Source organism: Moschus berezovskii, chromosome 4, assembly GCF_049115385.1.
Source record: "Moschus berezovskii isolate FMDL1 chromosome 4, NW_MosBer_1.0, whole genome shotgun sequence".
In the NCBI taxonomy this organism is placed as follows: domain Eukaryota; kingdom Metazoa; phylum Chordata; class Mammalia; order Artiodactyla; family Moschidae; genus Moschus; species Moschus berezovskii.
In genome coordinates this window covers 11716183-11736972 of record NC_142463.1, presented here as the reverse complement: position 1 = coordinate 11736972, position 20790 = coordinate 11716183, and the positions used below count along the sequence as shown (strand labels likewise).

Sequence of the window (20790 nt, the reverse complement as noted above, 5' to 3'; positions counted from 1 at the left end):
CTAAAGGTTTATCAATTGTATTTATCCTTTCAAAGAACCATCTCTTATTTTCATTGATCTTTTCTATTGTTTTTTAGTCTCTGTTTCAACAACAACAACATGATTAAAGACAGAGACTAAAATAACATTAGGAATATAGATAGCCTCACCAATACAATGGACATGAATCTCAGCAAACTCCAGGAGATAGTGAAGGACGGGGAGGCTGGCATGCGGCAGTCCATGGGGTTGCAAAGAATGTGACTCGACTTAGCAACTGAACAACAACAACATGATCATTATTATTTCTTTTATTTTATTAACTTTGGTGTTTGTTTGTTCTTTTTATATTTCCTTTAGGTGTAAGCTTAAATTGTTTATTAAACCTGTATTTTAAAATAAATTTTAAAGTATTTCACCATTGCTGTTGACAGTCTATGCAAATCTTAGGATTTCAAGTTTGTGTATGATGTGAAATAGAGGCCTAGCTTTATACTTTTGCACTTGGCTGTCTAGTATTTCCAAGACCATTCAATGAAGAGACTATCTTTTCTCAATTGTATGTTCTTTGCTTCTTTGTCATAAATTAATTGTCCATATATGTGTGGGTTTATTTCTGAGATTTCATTTCTGTTTCATTGGTCTATGTGTCTGTTTTCTGGTCAGTACTATGCTATTTTGATTACTATAACTTTGTAATATAATTTGAAATTAGGGAATGTGATACCTTCAGTTTTGGTTTTTTTCTCAGAATTGCTCTAGGTAATTGGCCTTTTGCAGTTCCATATAAATTTTAGAAATTTTTTTCTATTTTTTGTGAAAAATGTCACTGAGATTTTGATAGGGTTTACATTGAGACTATGTTTTGCTCTAGGTAATACGGGCATTTTAATTACCAATGTTAATTCTTTCAGCTCATGAGCATGAACTATCTTTCCATTTCTTGGTGTTTCTTCACTTTCAATCAAAAATGGCTTATATTTTTCAGTGTACAGGTCTTCCCTTCCTGGTTAAATTTATTCCAAGATATTTTAGTTTTTGCAGTTGCAATTATAAATGGGATTGTTTTCCTAACTTCTCTTTCTGCTAGTAAATCAAAATGGATCAAAGACTTGAATGTAAGACCTGAAACCATAAAACTCCTAGAAAAAAAAAAAATTGGTGGTTTGTCCTTTGATATCACTCTTATCAATCTTTCTGGATTCCTTTCCTTATGCAAGGGAAACCAAACAAAAATAAACACAAGGAGCTACATCAAACTAAATATTTCTGCACAGCAAAAGAAATCAACAAAACAAAAAGATGTCTACCAAATGGGAAAAGATATTTGCAAATCATAGATCCAATAAGAGATTAATATCCAAAATATATAAAGAACTCGATAAAAAAGAAAACAAAAAAAACCCTGATTGAAAAATTGGCAGATTTTCACATGAAAAGATGTTTGGCATCACTAATCATCAGGGAAATGCAAATCAAAACAATTAGGCGTCACCACATGCCTGTTAGGATAGCTGTGGATGAAAAAGTCAAGAAAAAAGCACTGGAGAGGATGTGAAGAAAGGGAGTAGGAATGTAAGTAGGTGGAGCCACTATGGAAAACAGTATGGAAATTCCTCAAATTATTAAGAATAGAATTACTGGGGCTTCCTTAGAAGTCCAGTGGTTAAGATTCCATGCTTCCACTATAGTAGATAAAGGTTTGACCCTTGGTTGGGGAACTAAGATCCTGCATGCCACACATTGTGTCCACAAAAGTGATTTTTAATTAAAAAAATAGAACTACCATATGGTCCATTATTTCCACTTCTGGGTATTTAACTGAAGAATAAAAAACCACTAATTTGGAAAGATATGAGTGTTCAGTCGCTCAGCTGTGTCCGACTCTTTGCGACCCCATGAACTGTAACCCACCAGGTTCCTCTGTCCGTGGAATTTTCCAGGCAAGAATACTGGAGTGGGTTGTCATTTCCTACTTACTCCAGAGGATCTTCCCAACCTAGGGATCAAACCCACAACTCTTTTATCTCCTGCACTGGCAGGTGGATTCTTTACCACTTACCACCTGAGAAGCCCATGGAGAGATATATGTACTTCTATATTTGCCACAGCATTCTTTACAATAGCCAAGATGTGGAAACAACCTAAGTGCCCTCAACTGGTGAATGGATAAAGAAGCTATGGTATATGTAATTGACCCTTGAACAAAGAGGAGACTAGGGATACAGTTGAAAATCCAAATATAACTTATAATCTACCCTCCGTATAGGTGGGTCGCTCAGTCATGTCCGACTCTGCGACCCCATGGACTGTAGCACGCCAGGCTTCCCTGTCCTTCACCATCTCCCAGAACTTGCTCAAACTCATGTCCATTGAGTTGGTGATGCCATCCAACCATCTTGTCCTCTGTCATCCCCTTCTTCTCTTGCCGTCAATTTTTCCCAGCATCAGGGTCTTTTCCAGTGGGTCAGTTCTTCCCATCAGGTGGCCAAAGTATCGGAGTTTCAGCTTCAGCATCAGTCCTTCCAATGAATATTCAGGACTGATTTCTTTTAGGATTGACTTGTTTGATCTCTTTGCAGTCCAAGGGACTCCCAAGAGTCTTCTCCAACATCACAGTTCAAAAGCATCAATTCTTTGGTGCATAAAGAAAGCTCAGCCTTCTTTATGGTCCAATTCTCACATCCATACATGACTACTAGAAAAACCATAGCTTTGGCTATACAGACCTTTGTCTGCAAAGTAATATTTCTGCTTTTTAATATGCTGTCTAGGTTTGTAATACCTTTTCTTCCAAGGAGCAAGCATCTTTTAATTTCATGGCTGTACTCACCATCTGCAGTGATTTTGGAGCCCGGAAGTAAAGTCTCTCACTATTTCCATTATTTCCCCATCTATTTGCCATGAAGTAATGAGACTGGATGCCATGATCTTTGCTTTTTGAATGTTGAGTTTTAAGCCAACTTTTTCACTCTCCTCTATCACTTTCATCAAGAGGCTCTTTAGTTCCTCTTCACTTTCTGCCATAAGGGTGGTGTCATCTGCATATCTGATGTTATTGATATTTCTCCTGGCACTCTTGATTCTAGCTTATGCTTCATCCTGCCTGGCATTTTGCATGATGTACTCTGCATAAAAATTATATAAGCAGCCTTGACATACTTGACAACATACAGTATTGACGATATACAGCCTTGACATACTCCCTTCCCAATTTGGAATCAGTCCCTCATTCCATGTCCAGTTCTAACTATTGCTTCTTGACCTGCATCCATTTTTCTCAGGTGCAGGTAAGGTGGTCTGGCATTTCCATCTCTTTCAGAATTTTCCATTTTTTTATGATCCACGCTTGCCTTCTATCTTGTCAAGTCATAAAAGACACCATCCATGTGTCACCTCCTTGGAGTTTTGTTGTTTAGCCATTTCATGCTTGCTTATACTTGTCTGTTCCATACATCTTCCTTTACAGTTTAAAAATACTAAGTGCTTGCTAGGTGCCAGGCACTAGAAAAATAATGAACAAGCTCTTCGTGCTCAAAGAGCTTATATTATAGTGGTAGGGGTGGGGGACACAGGCAGACTCTAAGCTAGATAACATATTTGAGATCATTTCAACCTGCATTAAGAGCTTTGGGAAATAAACGGGGTGTTTCAGGGGTAGAGGTCTCCCCTATTGTTTATCTGCTGTGTGCCTGGTGTGTGACACATGGGAGGTGCTCTCTGAGTATTTGGAGAAGGAAAGAAGGGCTGAGCAGGTGACCCTCTCCATCAGTGGTGTCTGTGGGAGGTAAGGTCGCTTGGAATTCCTTTGTAGGATCTGATAGCTTATGAAGATGCAAGCAGTCTCATTTCCTAATGATCATAATTAAGTCAGAATCTCTTAGTTCAGCCCAGTGCCTTGGGGAGGGAGGCACAAAGCACTGGGCTGATGAAATGGCTCCCCACGCTTCCCTTCCTGCTGTGCTCCCCCCAATTGTGTGCCCACACCTGCCCTGCCCAGGCACACACAAACACACATAGACACTTGCTAATGAGAGCCTGGCAGGGTAATCACACCTCGAAGCTGTGTTAAAACAACCTGTCCCTGATGTCCCGGAATCAATCCAGTGAAAAACCAAACCCATCACACCGGGCCCCTGGTGCTAAATAGATTGACTACTTTCACCATCATACTTTGTCATACAGTCTTCATTCTTTCTGGTGTGTCTCTGGTTCTCAGTGCTGGGGACCAGCTTCTGTGGGGCAGACTGACCTATGAAGGCTTTAGTCCCGAACATCAAATAGCTCACTCCTCGGAAGGGCTAAAAAAAAAAAAACCGAAAAAAACTTTTGCCCAAATCACTGTAACGCAGCGATTCCCAAAGCATGTTTTCAGTGAGATGCTCTGCCAAGAAAGGTTTCCACGGTTGTCAAGTAAGTTTGGGAAATGTCACTTACGCTCCCCACCTCTCAGAGGCAGCGCGCGAGCACGGTACAAGCCCAGAGAAGTTCTGCGGGAAAGAAACTGCTCAATCTTGTTTAACTTGTAGTTTCCCAAACATCAGGAGGATGGTAGCCTCCCTGCACACTGACTGCAGTTTCCCTAAAACAACAATGATACACTTTCCCCTCCAGCCAAGGTAGGGGTGCCCATGGTCTGTTCTACCCAAGGCAGCCTGGTAGAGGGAGTCAGAACCTGGACAGGGAGAGAAGAGAAAGCAACAGGGCATGTCTCCTGAGCGGGAGAGAGGAAGCCACTGTTCCTTGGCTGAGGAATCCTGGCTCCCTCAACTGTGGTCCAGGCACCACGGTGCTGCATCCTGAGCCTCCCTGATGAATAGGGAGCTATGGGAGGGTCCAGAAAAGTGCCAAGGAGACCTGAAATGTACTGCCTAAATCCAGGAGGCCAGTCCAAAATCACGAGCTGAGACCCCAGAGGTCAAAATATGTGAGCAGAAAGTGGACTTGGAGCAACTTGGGCTGCATTTTTGGTTTTTGATTTTTTTAAGCAGGGAGGGCCTGCAGTGTGGGTAGGGTGAGAGCAGACAATTGTACTAATATTTTCAGCATCTTGAAGTCCTGCTTTTAAGAGCTTCCACCTGGGAAAGGTGTGCCCAGGAGGCCCACCTGGGAGAGCTCATCCCAGTCAGGGGCCTGGTGGGGGATTGAAGGGGGGTGGGCAGGGCCTGTGGGGCAATGTTTGTGCTGCTTCCGAATCAAAACAACACGTGTTTTTGCTCCACCAGACCCCTTTCTGTCACTCCAGCAGCGTTGTCAGAGAAGAAACAAAACAAAATAGAGAAATGGAGGTTGATTCTATAATTAGTGCAGTTTCTTCACTGTTCATTCAGGATCTCCAGAGATCAATTAGCTTGCTTTTAAGCTAAAAGGCATCTGAATAAGTATTTAACCTGCATAGCAATTGATATTTAAAACAGATGAGGATGGGAGTAATAACGCATAACGGGCTGGCTCCTTCCTCCTCCACTAATTTCCCAGGTTCTGCTCCCCCTGCCCCTTGCTCCTGCCCACGCTGCATCCCAGTGGCCTTAGATTGCCCTGCTGGCATTCTCAGGGCCGGGCTGTGGGTGGGCAGGCTGGCACTGGGGGGCTGCTGGAGGCAGGGCGATCTATCAAACGCTGACACCACTGTGGAGCAGGGTCCAGGGTCTGGAGAGGAGCTTGGGTTAGAGCTACTTGCAGAGTCCACGCCCAGCCAGGGAGAATCAGGTCCTTTCTCTACAGCCATCCAGCCATGTCACTGGGCACATGGCACCCTATCTACCCCTGCAAGGGGCAGGAACCTGGAAGGGTGCCTACTGAGGACACCTCAGCCTCTGCTTGCACCTCTAGTAAGAGCCAATCATGGCCAGAGCTGGGGAGAGGGAGGAGCTTGAAAACTGCAGGACCTGGGTGTCTGCCCTGCTGGGCATCTCCATGGCAGGTGGTCTGGAAGATGTTTGTGTGTTTTTTGCTTTGTCACTTAAGTATCAAAGTCCTGAATAGGAATTAGCTTTTAAAAGCAAGTAGTGGGCTTCCCTTGTGGCTCAGCTGGTAAAGAATCTGCCTGCAGTGTACGAGACCTGGGTTCAATCCCTGGGTTGGGGAGATCCCCTGGAGAAGGGAACAGCTACCTACTCCAGTATTCTGGACTGGAGAATGCCGTGGACTATATAGTCCATGGGGTCGCAAAGAGTCAGACACGACTGATTGACTTTCAGTGCATCCCATACAACATTTGGGATACACACTCAGCAGTTACTCATCTTGGGCTTCCCTGGTGGCTCAGACAGTTAAGAATCTGCCTGCAATACGGGAGACCTGGGTTTGATCCCTGGGTTGGGAAGATTCCCTGGAGGAGGGCATGGCAACCCAGAAGCAACCCACTCCAGTATTCTTGCCTGGAGAATCCCCATGGACAGAGAAGCCTGGCAGGCTACAGTCCATGGTATAGCAAAGAGTCAGACTTGACGGAGCGACTAAACACAGCACAGTGTGTGTGTATGTGTGTGTGTGTGTGTGTATACAGGCACACACTCATGTACTTATATACCTATTTATTTAACAAATGTATCTCAACATCCTCTCTCTGCTAGATAGCGTTCAACACTGGGGGCAGGAAAGAGATGCCTGGCCAACTAAGCTGTGCCCCCTCCCCACCATAGGTGACCACAAACTGATGGGGAGGGAGCAGGGCACAGGATACCCAGCACGCGTGAAGGTAGAGAGGATGCATTTGAACCTCAGGGAAGGCATCTTAGTTGGGAACCCCTGAGAGCAGGCTGGCAACAAGGGTTAGGATGCGAGTAGTTTATCTGGGAGATGATTCCGGGAAGCATGGTGATGGAGCAGGGAAGCGAGACGGGGAAGGAGAAAATCCGGTGAAGGAGTGTCAGCAGGGGGCTTGTGCTGTGGGTGACTGGGGCTCAGCCCAGCTGTGGACCTTTGAAAAACTGTGTGGGTCTTGCCCCGGAATTGCACTCTGAGGGGTGAGGATGCCAGGGTCCATTCACCCGCTCTGTGCATCCTCAGCTGAGGCTCTGCTGAGCTCAGCTCCCTGGCTTTTGTGTCCTGTCCTTGCTGGTCACACCTGTGCCATCACCAGAGAATGTCCAGGATACAGAAAGCCCTGGGAGGGGGCAGAGGAAATGTCTGCAGGCAGCCCCTGGGGGTGGAAGGAGGACGTAAAGGACAGTGCCTGTGACACAAGGCTCGGGAGAGAGATACGGAAGCCAGGTTTAGAAGGAGGAAGTAGAAGGAAAGGCAAGCCAGGCAGAGAAGGAACACACTGGAAGGCAGAGTGGCATGAAGAGGAGGGTGACAAGGGTGGTGGACAGAGGTGCCCTGGTGGAGGAGCTGAGGCTGGACCAGGAGGGGCCTCGAACGCCAGGCTGACGGCGGGCCTTTCTGCTGTGGGCAGGCGTGCAAGGGGCAGGCCGTGTGATGGCTCCGCCTGTCCAGGAAGAGAGAGAGCCCCACCAGGGACTCGGAATTCAGGATCATCGTTCCTTCGGCCCCTCCAGCAAGGGCGCTTACGGCTCCTTGGGCCCCTCCGCCGCAGCCCCGTTCCCAGCAACCCCGCTCCAGCTCCTCCGCCTGATGACAGCCCATTGGTCATCAGGGTCTCTGGGCAGCACGGGAGCCTCCGGCCATCCTCTCAACACGGTCGATCCTGCAGTATTTGACTTGTGCATCCCCGGGTTGTACAGACAAAGCTCTGCATATTGCCAGATCAATTAAAACAACTGCCACCGCGCCCCAGGACTCCGTCAGGAGCCCTCCCCTGGGCCCCCCACCAGGATTGCAATCCTCTCCTCTGATCCACTGTTTTTCTGGATACCTCCGCCTCAGTTTTAAAGGCCTCCCCAGCTTCCTTGTCACTACATAATAATAATTTCTTGCCCTTATGAGGGCTTGCAATATGGCTAAGATGATTTATGCAATTTAAGCCTTAAAGTAGAGCTATATTGTAAGTGCTATTAATATCCCTGGGTTCAGTTGATCAGACAGAGGCACAGGGCAAGGAAGGGACTTGACCAAGGTCACACAGCTGGGAAGTGATGGGATCAGTTCCAATCCAGGCAGCCTGTCTGCGAAGTCCACAGACTTGACTGCACTCCCACCCTGGTTCAGGATCCGGGGTCTTCTCTGACACTCCCTCTGCCAGGCCCTCACCTCCCTCCTTTACCTAATCCCTGACCAGTCCTGGTGATAGAGAAGCAAACCCAGCAGCTCCCCTCCTGTCTGGCCCCCTGCTTCATTCCCTCCTCCCGGCCTGCCCAAGCCCAAGTCCTCATCCCCAGGAACCCACCCAAAGCCATTCTCCCCCTCGCTGGTGCCACATTCCTTCCACAGCTCAGCTCTGAGTGGAGAGGATGCTGCCTCTTACATGGAGCCATCCATGGCTCCCTCTTCTCTGAGCTTCCCCAGCTTTCTGTTCACATGGACAGTTTTTACCCTTTTACTCCACAAATCGCTTTGATTTGTGCCCCTCTTGTTTCTTCTTCCGAGCTTCCTGAAGACCTGGGAGGACTGCTTAATCTCTCTCTGACTCATCTGGTGCCCAGTGGAGTTCCTTGTGACCGGTTGTAGCCTGTAAACTGCTTGGGGAATGAATGAACGAGTCAACAAACCCACAGGAGGGGAGACATTCACACTCTTTGTCTCCCTTCCCTTGCCCAAGACCTCAGAAAGCCCATCCCTGGCCCGTTTCCACTGGGCACTGCTTACTTTCTAGAAACCACCTACTATGCCCAGCAGGGAAAGCCAGCCAATGTGTTCCCCAAGCTCCTTCCGCTGAGAGCAGGAAACAGAGAGCCCCAGAATCAAGTCCCCAGGCAATGCTGGGGCCCCAGGAACTGGCTACGGTGCAGCAGAGAGCAGAGCCTTGTTCTTCCAACCCACAGGCTGCACAGAGCTGCAGGGGCCCTGGCAGGGAGAAGAGAGAACCCTGATCAGAACAGACAGGGAGGCGGCCCCGGGAAGAGGCTGTTAGCAACCACCTTGCTGATCAGTGTCTCAATTAATCTCTACGACACCTTGGAAACTTCAGAAAGAGAACAAAGCAGATTAGAAAAAAAAAAAAATAAGAACAGACTCAGGCCCTGGAGGACAGATGGTGCCTGGGCCCAGTGCCGGGAATGTGAGTGTCTCCTGGGACTCGGCTGCCAGAGAGACAGTGGCAGCACGTTGCAGACAGTGCCTGAGTCTCACTGCACCAGGGGCTGGGCTGGCTGGGCCAGCCTTTGCTTTGGCAAGGGCCAAATTCAAAAGCACAAAGTTGTTCAAGAGAAAGGAAAATCTCAAGATTCCAGACCGACCCGAGACAGTCATGAGGCTGTGAGTGTAAGTCAGGGACTCAGTCTTCTGCCTACATCTGCCCTGGGACCTGTGTGTTGGAGACTCTCCAAGACCACCTGCCCAGACGGAGTGTGTGTTGGGACAGAAGGAGGTGTGGGGTGTCTCCTGGCCCTTCACGATGGGACGTGGCAGGACAGCACCGGGTGGTGGAGGCCACACTCAGCTTAACACAGGCCCCATAGCTCATCCAAGAGGCGGACGATGCTACCATTTGGGCACATTTCCAGGGACAGAAAAAGCCATCTCAACAATAAGGGCCTTTATGCTCCGGGCAGTCAGAATGTTTCTCGAAACGTCTGACAACATGTCATGATATAGAAGGTGAAGTGTTGGTTGAGCTGGCCTAGCTAGTTCGAGTCCTCTGCTCCCACCCGGCTCTGTGTTTCGCCGTCTGCCTGTGAGGTTAGTTTGGAGTGGTGGTTTTCATGACGTCCCTGGTGGAGCCCTGGGAAGGGCTATGGAGGCTTCTCGGTATCTGTGGCCTCGTCTTTAAGAGCCAGAGGACCGAAGTGGGTTCGGGCAGCGTGGGCTGGTAATCAAGCTCTGCAGGAAAACGAAGCCCTCCTTCGTAGCATGTTCTTGTTCCTATGGTGTAAACGCGCTCCCCGAGCCTGATTTCAAGCTGCCAACGCTTTAGCGACCTGCTTTCAAAACTCCTGAAAAGTTAACAATTGCCCCTAACAAGCGGGCTTTGGTCGCAGAAGAGAATTTACCACATAGTAATCGTCACAACATCTTTAACCTCCCTGGGCCTCTGTTTTCTCTTGTGTGAAATGGGATGATAATAGTGTCTATGTAATGGGGTTGTAGAGGTTCTTGTGAGTGTTAAATGAAGCGGGTGGAACGCACTCAGCATCATGCCTGGCACATGATCAGTTGTGTCGTTGTTATTATTATAGTTGGTGCTATCTGTTTTACCCACTGGGCTTCCACTCAAGGTTTTGTTGGAAGAAAATGATCCAGCTGCACCCATGCTCCCCCTGCTAACATCTTCGGGGACCCACGCACGCACGCACATATACACACACCCCACCCAGTTTCCTCAGCAGCCCTGCTGTCTCTGCTCCATTTTATTAAAGCAGAAAGCAGTGACAATTATTTTCATAATGAACTGGCTCTTCAAATTAATGCCAATTACACTATGCAATCGTGATTAAGATTATGCATTAATCAACGGTGCCAACCTACTTATTAGCCTCTTTAAATAACGATCGTGAGGAACGAACGTATGGGGAGGAAGAGAATGGAGAGGAGCCAGTTGGATGGAGGAGCTGCCTCTGAGCGGGCCGGGGTGCTCTCTCCAGAAGCCAAGACTCAGAGCAGACTTTCTTCCATGGGGTGGAAGAAAGTGTTAGCATGGCCTTTCCTGCCGTGAGTGACTGGACTGGACTGAACTGAACTTCTGCCGTGAGGTCACTTGCCTTTGGTCCTGGATACACTGTCCTCTCCTTTCTCCCTTTTTGGGCACACTTCCTATCTATCCTCTTTCTCTTGGGCCCTTCTCACCCATCCTCCCCACACAAACAATCAACAGCCTACCTTTGTTTCTTTTGCACAGCAATTCAGTACTGTAAATGTCTTTTCTTTTCTATCCAGGTCTTAAGGTGCTTTTACCTCTAAGATAAAGGCTGCCCTTCACTTGAAAGAGGGGACAAATTGCAGCCCCCACTGGCCAAATCCAGCCTACCGCCTGTTTTTGTAAATAAAGTTTTATTGAAACACAGTGCACCATTATTTACATATTGGCTACCTCTCTCATGCTGCAATGGAAGAGTCCAGTAGACCTTCTGGCCCACAAAGCCAAAAATATTTACTGCTGCTTCTTTTCAGAAAATGTTTGTCAACCCTTGACCTAGAATGTAGAAGCTCAGAATTTGTTTTGCTTTTTCTAAATAGCATTGTTTCACTCCTCCCTTAATAACTACTAAGTCCTGGCCATATGCCATGCATTTAGCTACATTGTTTTCTTTCTTCCTCGCAGCAATCAACCTTGGAAGTAGGTACCCCATTTTGCAGATGGAAAAACTGAGTCTTGAAGAGTGTAACTTCCTCCTGTGACTAGAGCTGGGGTTTGCACTGAGGTCTGGCTGTCTCTGGAGACTAAGTTGAGAACCACTCACTCCACTATTGGTTCTAACAGCTGACTACCACATGTATGTGCTGGTTATGGTCATCTGTTTATTGTCAGCTGAGTCCTTCTTGAGAATAGGGCCCAGGACTGACTTCTCTCATTCCAGCACCCATTGACAGGTGGGCACATGGCAGAGACCAATGGGTGTTCATGGAACCAAATGGTGTAGCCTCTGGGCTTGGGTCTCAGTGACTTGAGACCCCCGCTCTCCTTTCCCCCCCAACCTGCCAAGGTCTGAGAGGCAGGCAAGGACATGTGAAGCCCTAGGAAATGGACTTTTCTCCCGTGACTTTTGACTTTCATTTGAGATAGGACTCCATAATGGCTAGTTTTCTCCCTAGACTTTCTTGGGGAAAGATTTTTTAAATGTTTATATTTTAAAATATTAAAAATAAGACTTATTCACTGAAAGTAATTTGGAAAAATCAAGAAACTACAAACAGCAAGATTAAAAGTATCTATAAATCTCTTCTTCCCAGAGAAGCTCACTGGTACCATGGTACAAATCCTTCCAGTCTTTTTTCTATAAATGTAGTTACGTGCTTTTTATTTGATAAATAGGTTTCATACTGTAATATTACTTTGTTGCCTTTCGGGGGAAGCAGAATGAGCATTTCCGGTATCATTAAGTATTTTTTAAGAGCATTTTTTAAAAGCTTTTTTCCTTATTACCAAAGCTCTTCTTCATTGCAGAACACTTGGGGGAGAAAAGCACTAAGCAGAAGGAATCCATTATCTTTTCACTTTCTACAAAGAACCTCTGTTAACATTTTGGTGTATGCCCTTCTGGTATGTCCTTTTTGATTTTAATTGGAATTGCATTAAATTTATAAATTAATTTGAGGAGAACTGACATCTTTACAATATTGAGCCTTCCCTTCCAGGAGAAAGTTATGTCTCTCCATTTATTCAAGTCTTCTTTTATGTCCCCCAGTAAAGTTTTGTAGTTTTCTTGATATAGGAATTGCGCATTTATTGGAAAGTATTTTATTTTTTTGCGGTTGCTTTTGTGAATAGGGTCTCTTTTTTCCCTTGTAATTCCTCACTGTTTATTGCTGATTTATAAGAAGGCTATGCATTTTTCTATATACGTTTTTATGTGCTGGCCCCTTGATGAGCTTTCTGTTTACTTTCTACTAGGTTTTAATATGATTCTCTTGAGTTTTTAAGAAAATGGTAATAAGCATCTTCAAATAATACTGTGTCTCTTCTCTGATTGCATGACCGTGATTTGTTATTTTTACCTTATATACCATGATTTTGAAGGCAATTTTATCATGGAAGATATGCTTATATAAGCTTGTGCTTAGGGAGAGTGGGATAGTGAATCCCTGTGTACTTACCACCTGGACCAACAACCCAGGACTTTTCCTATCCTATCTGCATTCCCTTCACTTCTACTCCACCCATATTATTTTGAAGCAAATCCTGGACACCACATCCTGTCATCCTATACCCTGACTGTTAATGCCTGCAAGTTGTTCTGCCATATGGGTGGATTTTAATACATTGAGCAGTCTTCTGCTTTTGAACATCGAGTTGTTTCTATTTTTTCAGTAATATGTCAAAAATATCCTATACATAAATGTTTATGTGTCTCTAACTCTCTAACTTTTTCTAAATTTGTATCTGTAGAAAATGGAATTACTGGATCATATGGTATTTTGATCACTTATTTTCCTTTAAACACATACACACCATCAAATGATGGCTTTTCTGATTAGAAATATAACACATGTTCACTGCAGAACTTTTTGAAAATACAGAAAAGCACAAAGAAGGAAATTAAAGTCATCCATAATCGTTCCACTCAGACAGACCTACTCTTAACATTTGAGGAGGTATTCTTCTTGTCTTGTTTTATGGATGTGCTGCACCCCCACACAGACTCACATGCATGCATACTATGTGTTACGAACTGAGACCCTGCTGGAATACCAGCATGGGGGGTGGGGAGAACAACCGATTTATCTGTTCACTTTTTTAAATATTCAAAAAATCATTTTTTAAAACAATGAAACAACCTGGATACCCATCAACTGGTGGTGAATGGGTAAATAATATGGTACAGCCATAGAAAGTAATACTATTTAACAATAAAGGGAAATGAAGCACTGATACGTGCTACAACATAGGTGAGCCTCAGACACATTGTGCTCAGTGAGAGAAGCCAGATGCGGAAGACCACCCATAATATGATTCCATTTAAACGAAGTGTCCAGAAAAGACAAATCTCTAGAAACAGAAAGAAAATTAATGGTTGCCTGAGGCTGGAGCATGGAGGGGACTGAAAACAATGATTGACTGTAAGTGGGCACCAGGGATCTTATACAGTTGCTAGAAATGTTCTAAAACCAGATTGTGGTGATGGTCATGCAATTTACTAAATTTACTAAAAATCATTGTACACCTGAAATGGTGAATTTTGTGGAATTTCTTCATGTAAATAATACCTCAATGAAATTAATGTTTTTTTACAAATAGAGGTTTATATGGGGAAAATTAGCAGAAAGAACAAATTAAGAAATCTATTACCTAGGACTGCTTACTGGTGTTGCTTTGAAATGTCGTCTCTTCTTTTGTCACTGACATAAATCCCTCCTCATCTTCCTTTTTATTCTTCCTTCTCTAACATGGGGTCACACTGCATTTCTGCTTTATAACTTTGTTTTTCACTTAAAGCTATATTATGGATATTTCCCAATCATTAAATGTTAGCTATTATATGGAAATATATAGCTATTTCCATGTAATAGTAAGTGAATGGCAATTTTTTTGGCATTCAAAAAAATTGCCATTCCTTTACTATTTCTTTGGTGTTGAGTGTCTTTAGATCCACCTCCTTTCACATGATCTGTGTACCCACTGTTGAATTCAATTACTAGAAACTGAGGTGTTGAGTCAAAGATCTGTGAGTTTTTAAGGCTTTTTATATATTTCTAATAGCCATCAAGGAAGGAGGATGTACTGGTTCCTACTTCTACCAACAGTTAAGCAAATGTCTGTTTCCGAACACCCTGGGCAAATCTGAGTGCTATCATTTATTTTGTTTGTCAGTGAGACAGTCAGAAAACGGTATTTCACTTTGGATCAAACTGAGTTTATTTGATTATTAGTGGGGATGTACATTTCATCATGTATTAACAGTTCCTTTGTATTGTTCTTTCCTTTTGTGAAAAGCCAATGCTTGCTCTTTGCATATTTTTCATTTGAGTATTTTCATTTCATTTGAGTATTTGTCTTTTTAAAGAATTTAAGTGGTTTTTGTAAAATTAGAGCATCAACCTTTACATGTTACTGATATTATTTACAAGTTTTTTTACCATTTAATTTTGTTTATGGGGGTTTTGAAATCTACACATTTTATATTGTTCTCTATGAAGTTATCAGTCATTCTCCTATGATTTCGGACTTTATTGGAAGGCCTCCTCCACTTCAATATTATATAATATTCACCTATATTTATTGTCTTTTTGGTTCTTTTATACTGTTTTTTCCCCTTCCTTCCCTTACTTCCTTGCTATTTAATCTTTACTCCATCTGAAACTTTTTTTTGATATATGGCTTAAGATTGGAATCTAACTTACATTTCTCCCAAATAATTGAATAATTGTCTCAGCACAATTAATGAATAATTCATCTTCTGCCTTCTGATTGGAAATAGCCATCTTTATCATGTCTTAAATATTTATCTCTACTAGAGCCTCTTTCTGGGGATTTTATCTCATTCTATTGACTTATCTGTGTTTTCATATGCCGTTAGGGCTTGGTTTTAATTATTTTGGCATCATGATATATTTTAAATCTGGCAGTTCAAGTCATCTCTCATCTCTGTTTAGGCTGTCTCCTGTTTAGTCTTCCAGATGCATTTTAGAGCTGCTTTGTCAAGTAAATAAAAAGTGTGTATATATATATGTGTGTGTGTGTGTGTATATGTATGTATGTATGTATTCTATGATTCTGATTGGAATCACATTAAACTGAAAAAGTAATTTAGACACCTTTATCCTTGACCCTGACTACCCAATATGACATGCTTCCTCATTTAACATGCCTCCTATTTTTATGTCTCTCACCTAAGATGTTTTGTTTTGTTGCCATTTTTAATATTGAAGTTGGTTCATGATTAGTTATTTAATATTTGCTGATATTGCAAAGGAAATCCTTTTGCCATTTTTACTGGTTATTGTTTATTTAAAGTAACACTTTATTTGTGCTCACTGGTCATTGAACTTGAATCTCCTACTAGTTCTTATTGGTTTTCATGTTTAGGGATTATTTTAAGAGTTTTTAGGAAGGCATTTATATCATTTGCAAATAAGAATTTTTTTCTTCCTAAGAGGTGTGCCTCTAAGTTATATTCCCTTCTTATCTCAGTGGTTAATGGTGTAATGTAACTCCTCACACACCTCCTCTTTTTTTCCTTTAATGAGCATGCCTCTTGTGTTTCACCATTAGTTGATATTAAAGGCCAATTTGAGCTGAAGATGCTTCAGGTGTCTTTTCTAGAGCTAGATTATTAAGCATTCTTAACAGCAGTAGATATTGAATTTTATCAAATGCCTTCCTGCATCTTGTGAGTTGATCATATTTTTCCCCTTTGAACTACTGATGCGATGGAATGTTATTCATAGATTTCTTTATATTGAACCACACCTTACATTCCTGGAATACAACTCTGTGATCATGGTATGTTATCCTTGTAATAATATTCTGGTAGATTCTACTTGCCAGCATTCTACTGAGAATTTTCATAGCAACATTCATAAGTTGGTCAGTTTTATTTTGGTTCTGTTTGTCAGTCTCTGTTATCAGGAATTCGCCAGCTGAGTGAAATGAACTAGGAGAATTTTCATATTTCTTATGCTCCAGCACAATTTCTACATAGAGGAATTATCTGGCATATTATTGAACATTTGGGGGAAGAATCTTGCCCATAAAACCTTCTGAGCCAAGCGTATTTCTTAGCATACCTCCTCCTTCACCAGCACACACAGTTTTCCCCATCTCTCACAGGAGGAATCTTTGAGTATGCAGACGGCCCCAATGCCCAGGTCATGAACGCCGAGGAGCATGCCTTTCGATTTTCTGCCAACATCATCAACAGAAACAGGACTCTGCTGCCCAACACAACCTTGACCTATGACATCCAGAGGATTCACTTCCACGACAGCTTCGAGGCCACCAAGAAGGGTGAGTGTGCTGCCCCCACTGTCCTCTTTCTGGCCTTGGGAGGCATAGGTCTGAGTTTGTTGTCCAAGGTCCTAAAAACATGCCAAAACTCTGGGTGGGTTTGGGGATTAGAGTCTTTTCTGCCTGGTTTTTGGACCAGCCTCAGGCCCAGTTAGGCTTAAGTTGAATCACCTCCCAGGAGCAGTGGTTTGTCCATCAGGAGTTCCCAGGCCACAGTCAAAGGCCATGAAGGGCCTTGGGAAGGGGTGGGGTATGAGGGATGGAGTCTGAGATGGTAGAGGAGGCAGCCCAGGTCTTCACAGGCTCTGAACCAAAGCCAGCATTTTCACATTTACTTTTTCTTTCATTGAAATTCTGCCTAGTAAATCAGTATTTAAAATATATATAAAATAGGTTATGTAGAGATTCAAACATGCAACATTTACTTGCCATAAAAAGACTTGATAAAAACAAAAACAGCTGTGTCTGTGGCTGCAACAATTTGACCCCAGTGATGAATGACACTTGAGTCTGACATTGACCTCAGCTTAAATATGTTTCCATTTTATTTTTGGTTGCATAATAACTATAAAACCATAATTCATAAAACTAATTGTAGTAAATCCAGTCAAACAGTTTTCACCATCAGTTCAGTTCAGTTCAGTCGCTCAGTCATGTCCTACTCTTTGAGACCCCATGAATCACAGAACGCCAGGCCTCCCTGTCCATCACCATCTCCCGGAGTTCACTCAAACTCATGTCCATCGAGTCGGTGATGCCATCCAGCCATCTCATTCTCTGTCGTCCCCTTCTCCTCCTGCCCCCAATCTTTCCCAGCATCAGAGTCTTTTCCAGTGAGTCAACTCTTTGCATGAGGTGGCCAAAGTATTGCAGTTTCAGCTTTAGCATCAGTCCTTCCAAAGAACACCCAGGATCGATCTCCTTTAGAATGGACTGGTTGGATCTCCTTGCAGTCCAAGGGACTCTCAAGAGTCTTCTCCAACACCACAGTTCAAAAGCATCAATTCTTCGGCGATCAGCTTTCTTCGCAGTCCAATTCTCACATCCATACATGACCACGGGAAAAACCATTGCCTTGACTAGAAGGACCTTTGTTAGCAAAGTAATGTCTCTGCTTTTTAAATATGCTGTATGGGTTGGTCATAACTTTCCTTCCAAGGAGCAAGCGTCTTTTAATTTCATGGCTGCAATCAGCATCTGCAGTGATTTTGGAACCCCCAAAAATAAAGTCTGACACTGTTTCCACTGTTTCCCCATCTATTTCCCATGAAGTGATGGGACCATATGCCATGATCTTCGTTTTCTGGATGTTGAGCTTCAAGCCAACCTTTTCACTCTCCTCTTTCACTTTCATTAAGAGGCTCTTTAGTTCCTCTTCACTTTCTGCCAGAAGGGTGGTGTCATCTGCATATCTGAGGTTATTGATATTTCTCCCAGCAATCTTGATTCCAGCTTGTGCTTCTTCCAGCCCAGTGTTTCTCATGATGTACTCTGCATGTAAGTTAAATAAGCAGGGTGACAATAAACAACCTTGACGTACTCCTTTTCCTATTTGGATCCAGTCTGTTGTTCCATGTCCAGTTCTAACTGTTGCTTCCTGACCTGCATACAGGTTTCTCAAGAGGCAGGTCAGGTGGTCTGGTGTTCCCTTCTCTCAGAATTTTCCACAGTTTATTATGATCTACACAGTCAAAGGCTTTGGCATAGTCAATAAAGCAGAAATAGATGTTTTTCTGGAACTCTTTTGTTTTTTCCATGATCCAGCGGATGTTGGCAATTTGATCTCTGGTTCCTCTGCCTTTTCTAAAACCAGCTTGAACATCTGGAAGTTCACAGTTCATGTATTGCTGAAGGCTGGCTTGGAGAATTTTGAGCATAACTTTACTAGCGTGTGAGATGAGTGCAATTGTGCGGTAGTTTGAGCATTCTTTGGGATTGGAATGAAAACTGACCTTTTCCCATCCTGTGGCCACTGCTGAGTTTTCCAAATTTGCTGGCATATTGAGTGCAGCACTTTCACAGCATCATCTTTCAGGATTTGAAATAGCTCAACTGGAATTCCATCACCTCCACTAGCTTTGTTCGTAGTGATGCTTTCTAAGGCCCACTTGACTTCCCATTCCAGGATGTCTGGCTCTAGGTGAGTGATCACACCATCATGATTATCTGGGTCGTGAAATCAAAACTAAAATATTGGGCTATATTCTTTCACATTAATGACATGTTTACAGTAAACTCTAATGCCTGTACAGAAAGGACTGGAGAACTTTATCCAAGATCCTCACAGAAAAATCATGGTAATTTTTCAATAAATGAATGAGCTACCGGTTTCCAATGTGGCATATAGCACATTTGAGTATACAAGTATGCTCTTTTGTTATTATCTTTTAAAAATACATACATATACATATATTTTGTTGGAATTTAACTTAAAGGCCTAAATAACTTTGGGAATAACTTCCATAGAACCCGAGAGGTCCATGGAACTCCATTTAAAAAAACCCTCAGACCTAAGGAATCTTGGTTCCCAGAGAAAGCTAGGTCATTCCTCCCATAATATGCTATTATAGCCCCTCGCTTCTCTTCTTCAAGGCCCTTATCACAATTTGTAGTTAAATCACTGTGGGTGTTTAATGTCTTTCCTCTCCTCGCCAACACCACTGAAAAGAAGGTTCTCTCTTGTTAACTGATATAGCCTGTCACCTAAAAGACTTACATATAGTAAATGCTCAATGAAATGGCCATTGAATGAATCCGTGAATGAGTAATATGAGGATAGGGCATGGGAGGCTAAGCATCATTGCCCAGGACCCATGTCCTGGGACCACTGCGCAGGCTGAGCTGACTGTGCTATCCATGCCTGTCGGGAAGACAGCCTATCCACAAGATCCTCTTAGTCTTTCTAAGGGCTTCCAAGTAGCTAACCAAGGTCTCCTGGTCTCTCAGGTGCAGACTTGCCAAGGTGCTGCCTGATCCCAGCTCTTTTCCAAAGCCCTATTGTGAAACTTCCCCGGTTGCTCAGAGGTTAAAGTGTCTGCCTGTAGTGCAGGAGACCCTGGGTTGGGAAGATCCCCTGGAGAAGGAAATGGCACCCCACTCCAGTACTCTTACCTGGAAAATCCTATGGACAGAGGAGCCTGGTAGGCTACAGTCCATGGGGTCACAAAGAGTCGGACACGACTAAGCGACTTTGCTTTATTGTGAAGTAAACCTCTCAGTACAGAAAGGCAGAATAGCATGAATTTGGAGCCAGACAGCCTGGAATTGCACCCTGTCCTCTTTGATATTAGTTGTGTGGTCTTGCACAAAATACCCAGTGACTCAGTTTTTTTCATCTACAAAATGGGCACACTTCTGTGATTAGAGCAGTGCCTGGTTCATACGAAGTACCATCAGACTTTGTTCCTTTTACATTGGCTGCCTTGCTGTCCACCCACTGAAGCATCAGGTCAGGGGCTTCACACCTTCAGGCACTTTCCCACTGGTGGTCCCTGTCTCGCCCACCCTGCTCCTCCATGCCTTGTGCACTGAAGGTCGAGGGGTCTCTGACATTGAACACAGCTGTCGCTGAGATTTTTGAGGCCACTGTCTCAGGGCCAACCTGCACACAAACTAGAGGCACCCACCCTGCTAGCCTTGAAGAGTGGTCCTTCCCCATCACTCCATCACTCACCTTCTCTTGTGCTGGCCTGCTCCCCTCCCTACCTCCATCCTCTTAGCCGTCTCCCAGCAAGCACTGCAGCCAACACCGTGCAGTCAGGTCTCCATCTCCCTGCTGAGAGTCCATGCTGGCACCCTCTGCCTGGCCTTGTCCAGCTGGTAAATGGTTGACCTCAATCAAAACTGCTCAGTGAAAAGGTCAAAACACACAACCGATGCCTGGAGACAGAACACAGAGGCCTGTATGCACACAACCACCCTAGAGAACCAGGCTGTGCCTTCTGTCCATTTTCCCTAAAATTCACTAAAAGACTGTGACAACTCTCTAGTGGTGCACAAGCCATTCAGTGCCGAGACCTTGCCCAGCAGTGAGCCAGGAGCAGAGTTTCAGAGCCTGCTGAGGAGCTTCCTCAATGGGAACTCGCAGTCCCACACTATTGCCTGGCAGCGGGTGAGCAGACCTGAGATGGAGACACTCAGCTCTGAAA

The 20790-nt window shown here is 44.0% G+C and overlaps 1 protein-coding gene across 1 annotated transcript in view; it reads left to right on the top strand.

Annotated features, from left to right (window-relative positions):
• The window catches only part of GRIK3 (glutamate ionotropic receptor kainate type subunit 3), a 191339-nt gene that overhangs the window by 74840 nt on the left and 95709 nt on the right, over nucleotides 1-20790 (top strand). The window contains exon 4 of the mRNA XM_088834979.1: nucleotides 16466-16642. Within this exon, the coding sequence (XP_088691105.1) occupies nucleotides 16466-16642 (177 nt within the window). The remainder of the gene's footprint in view (nucleotides 1-16465; nucleotides 16643-20790) is intronic.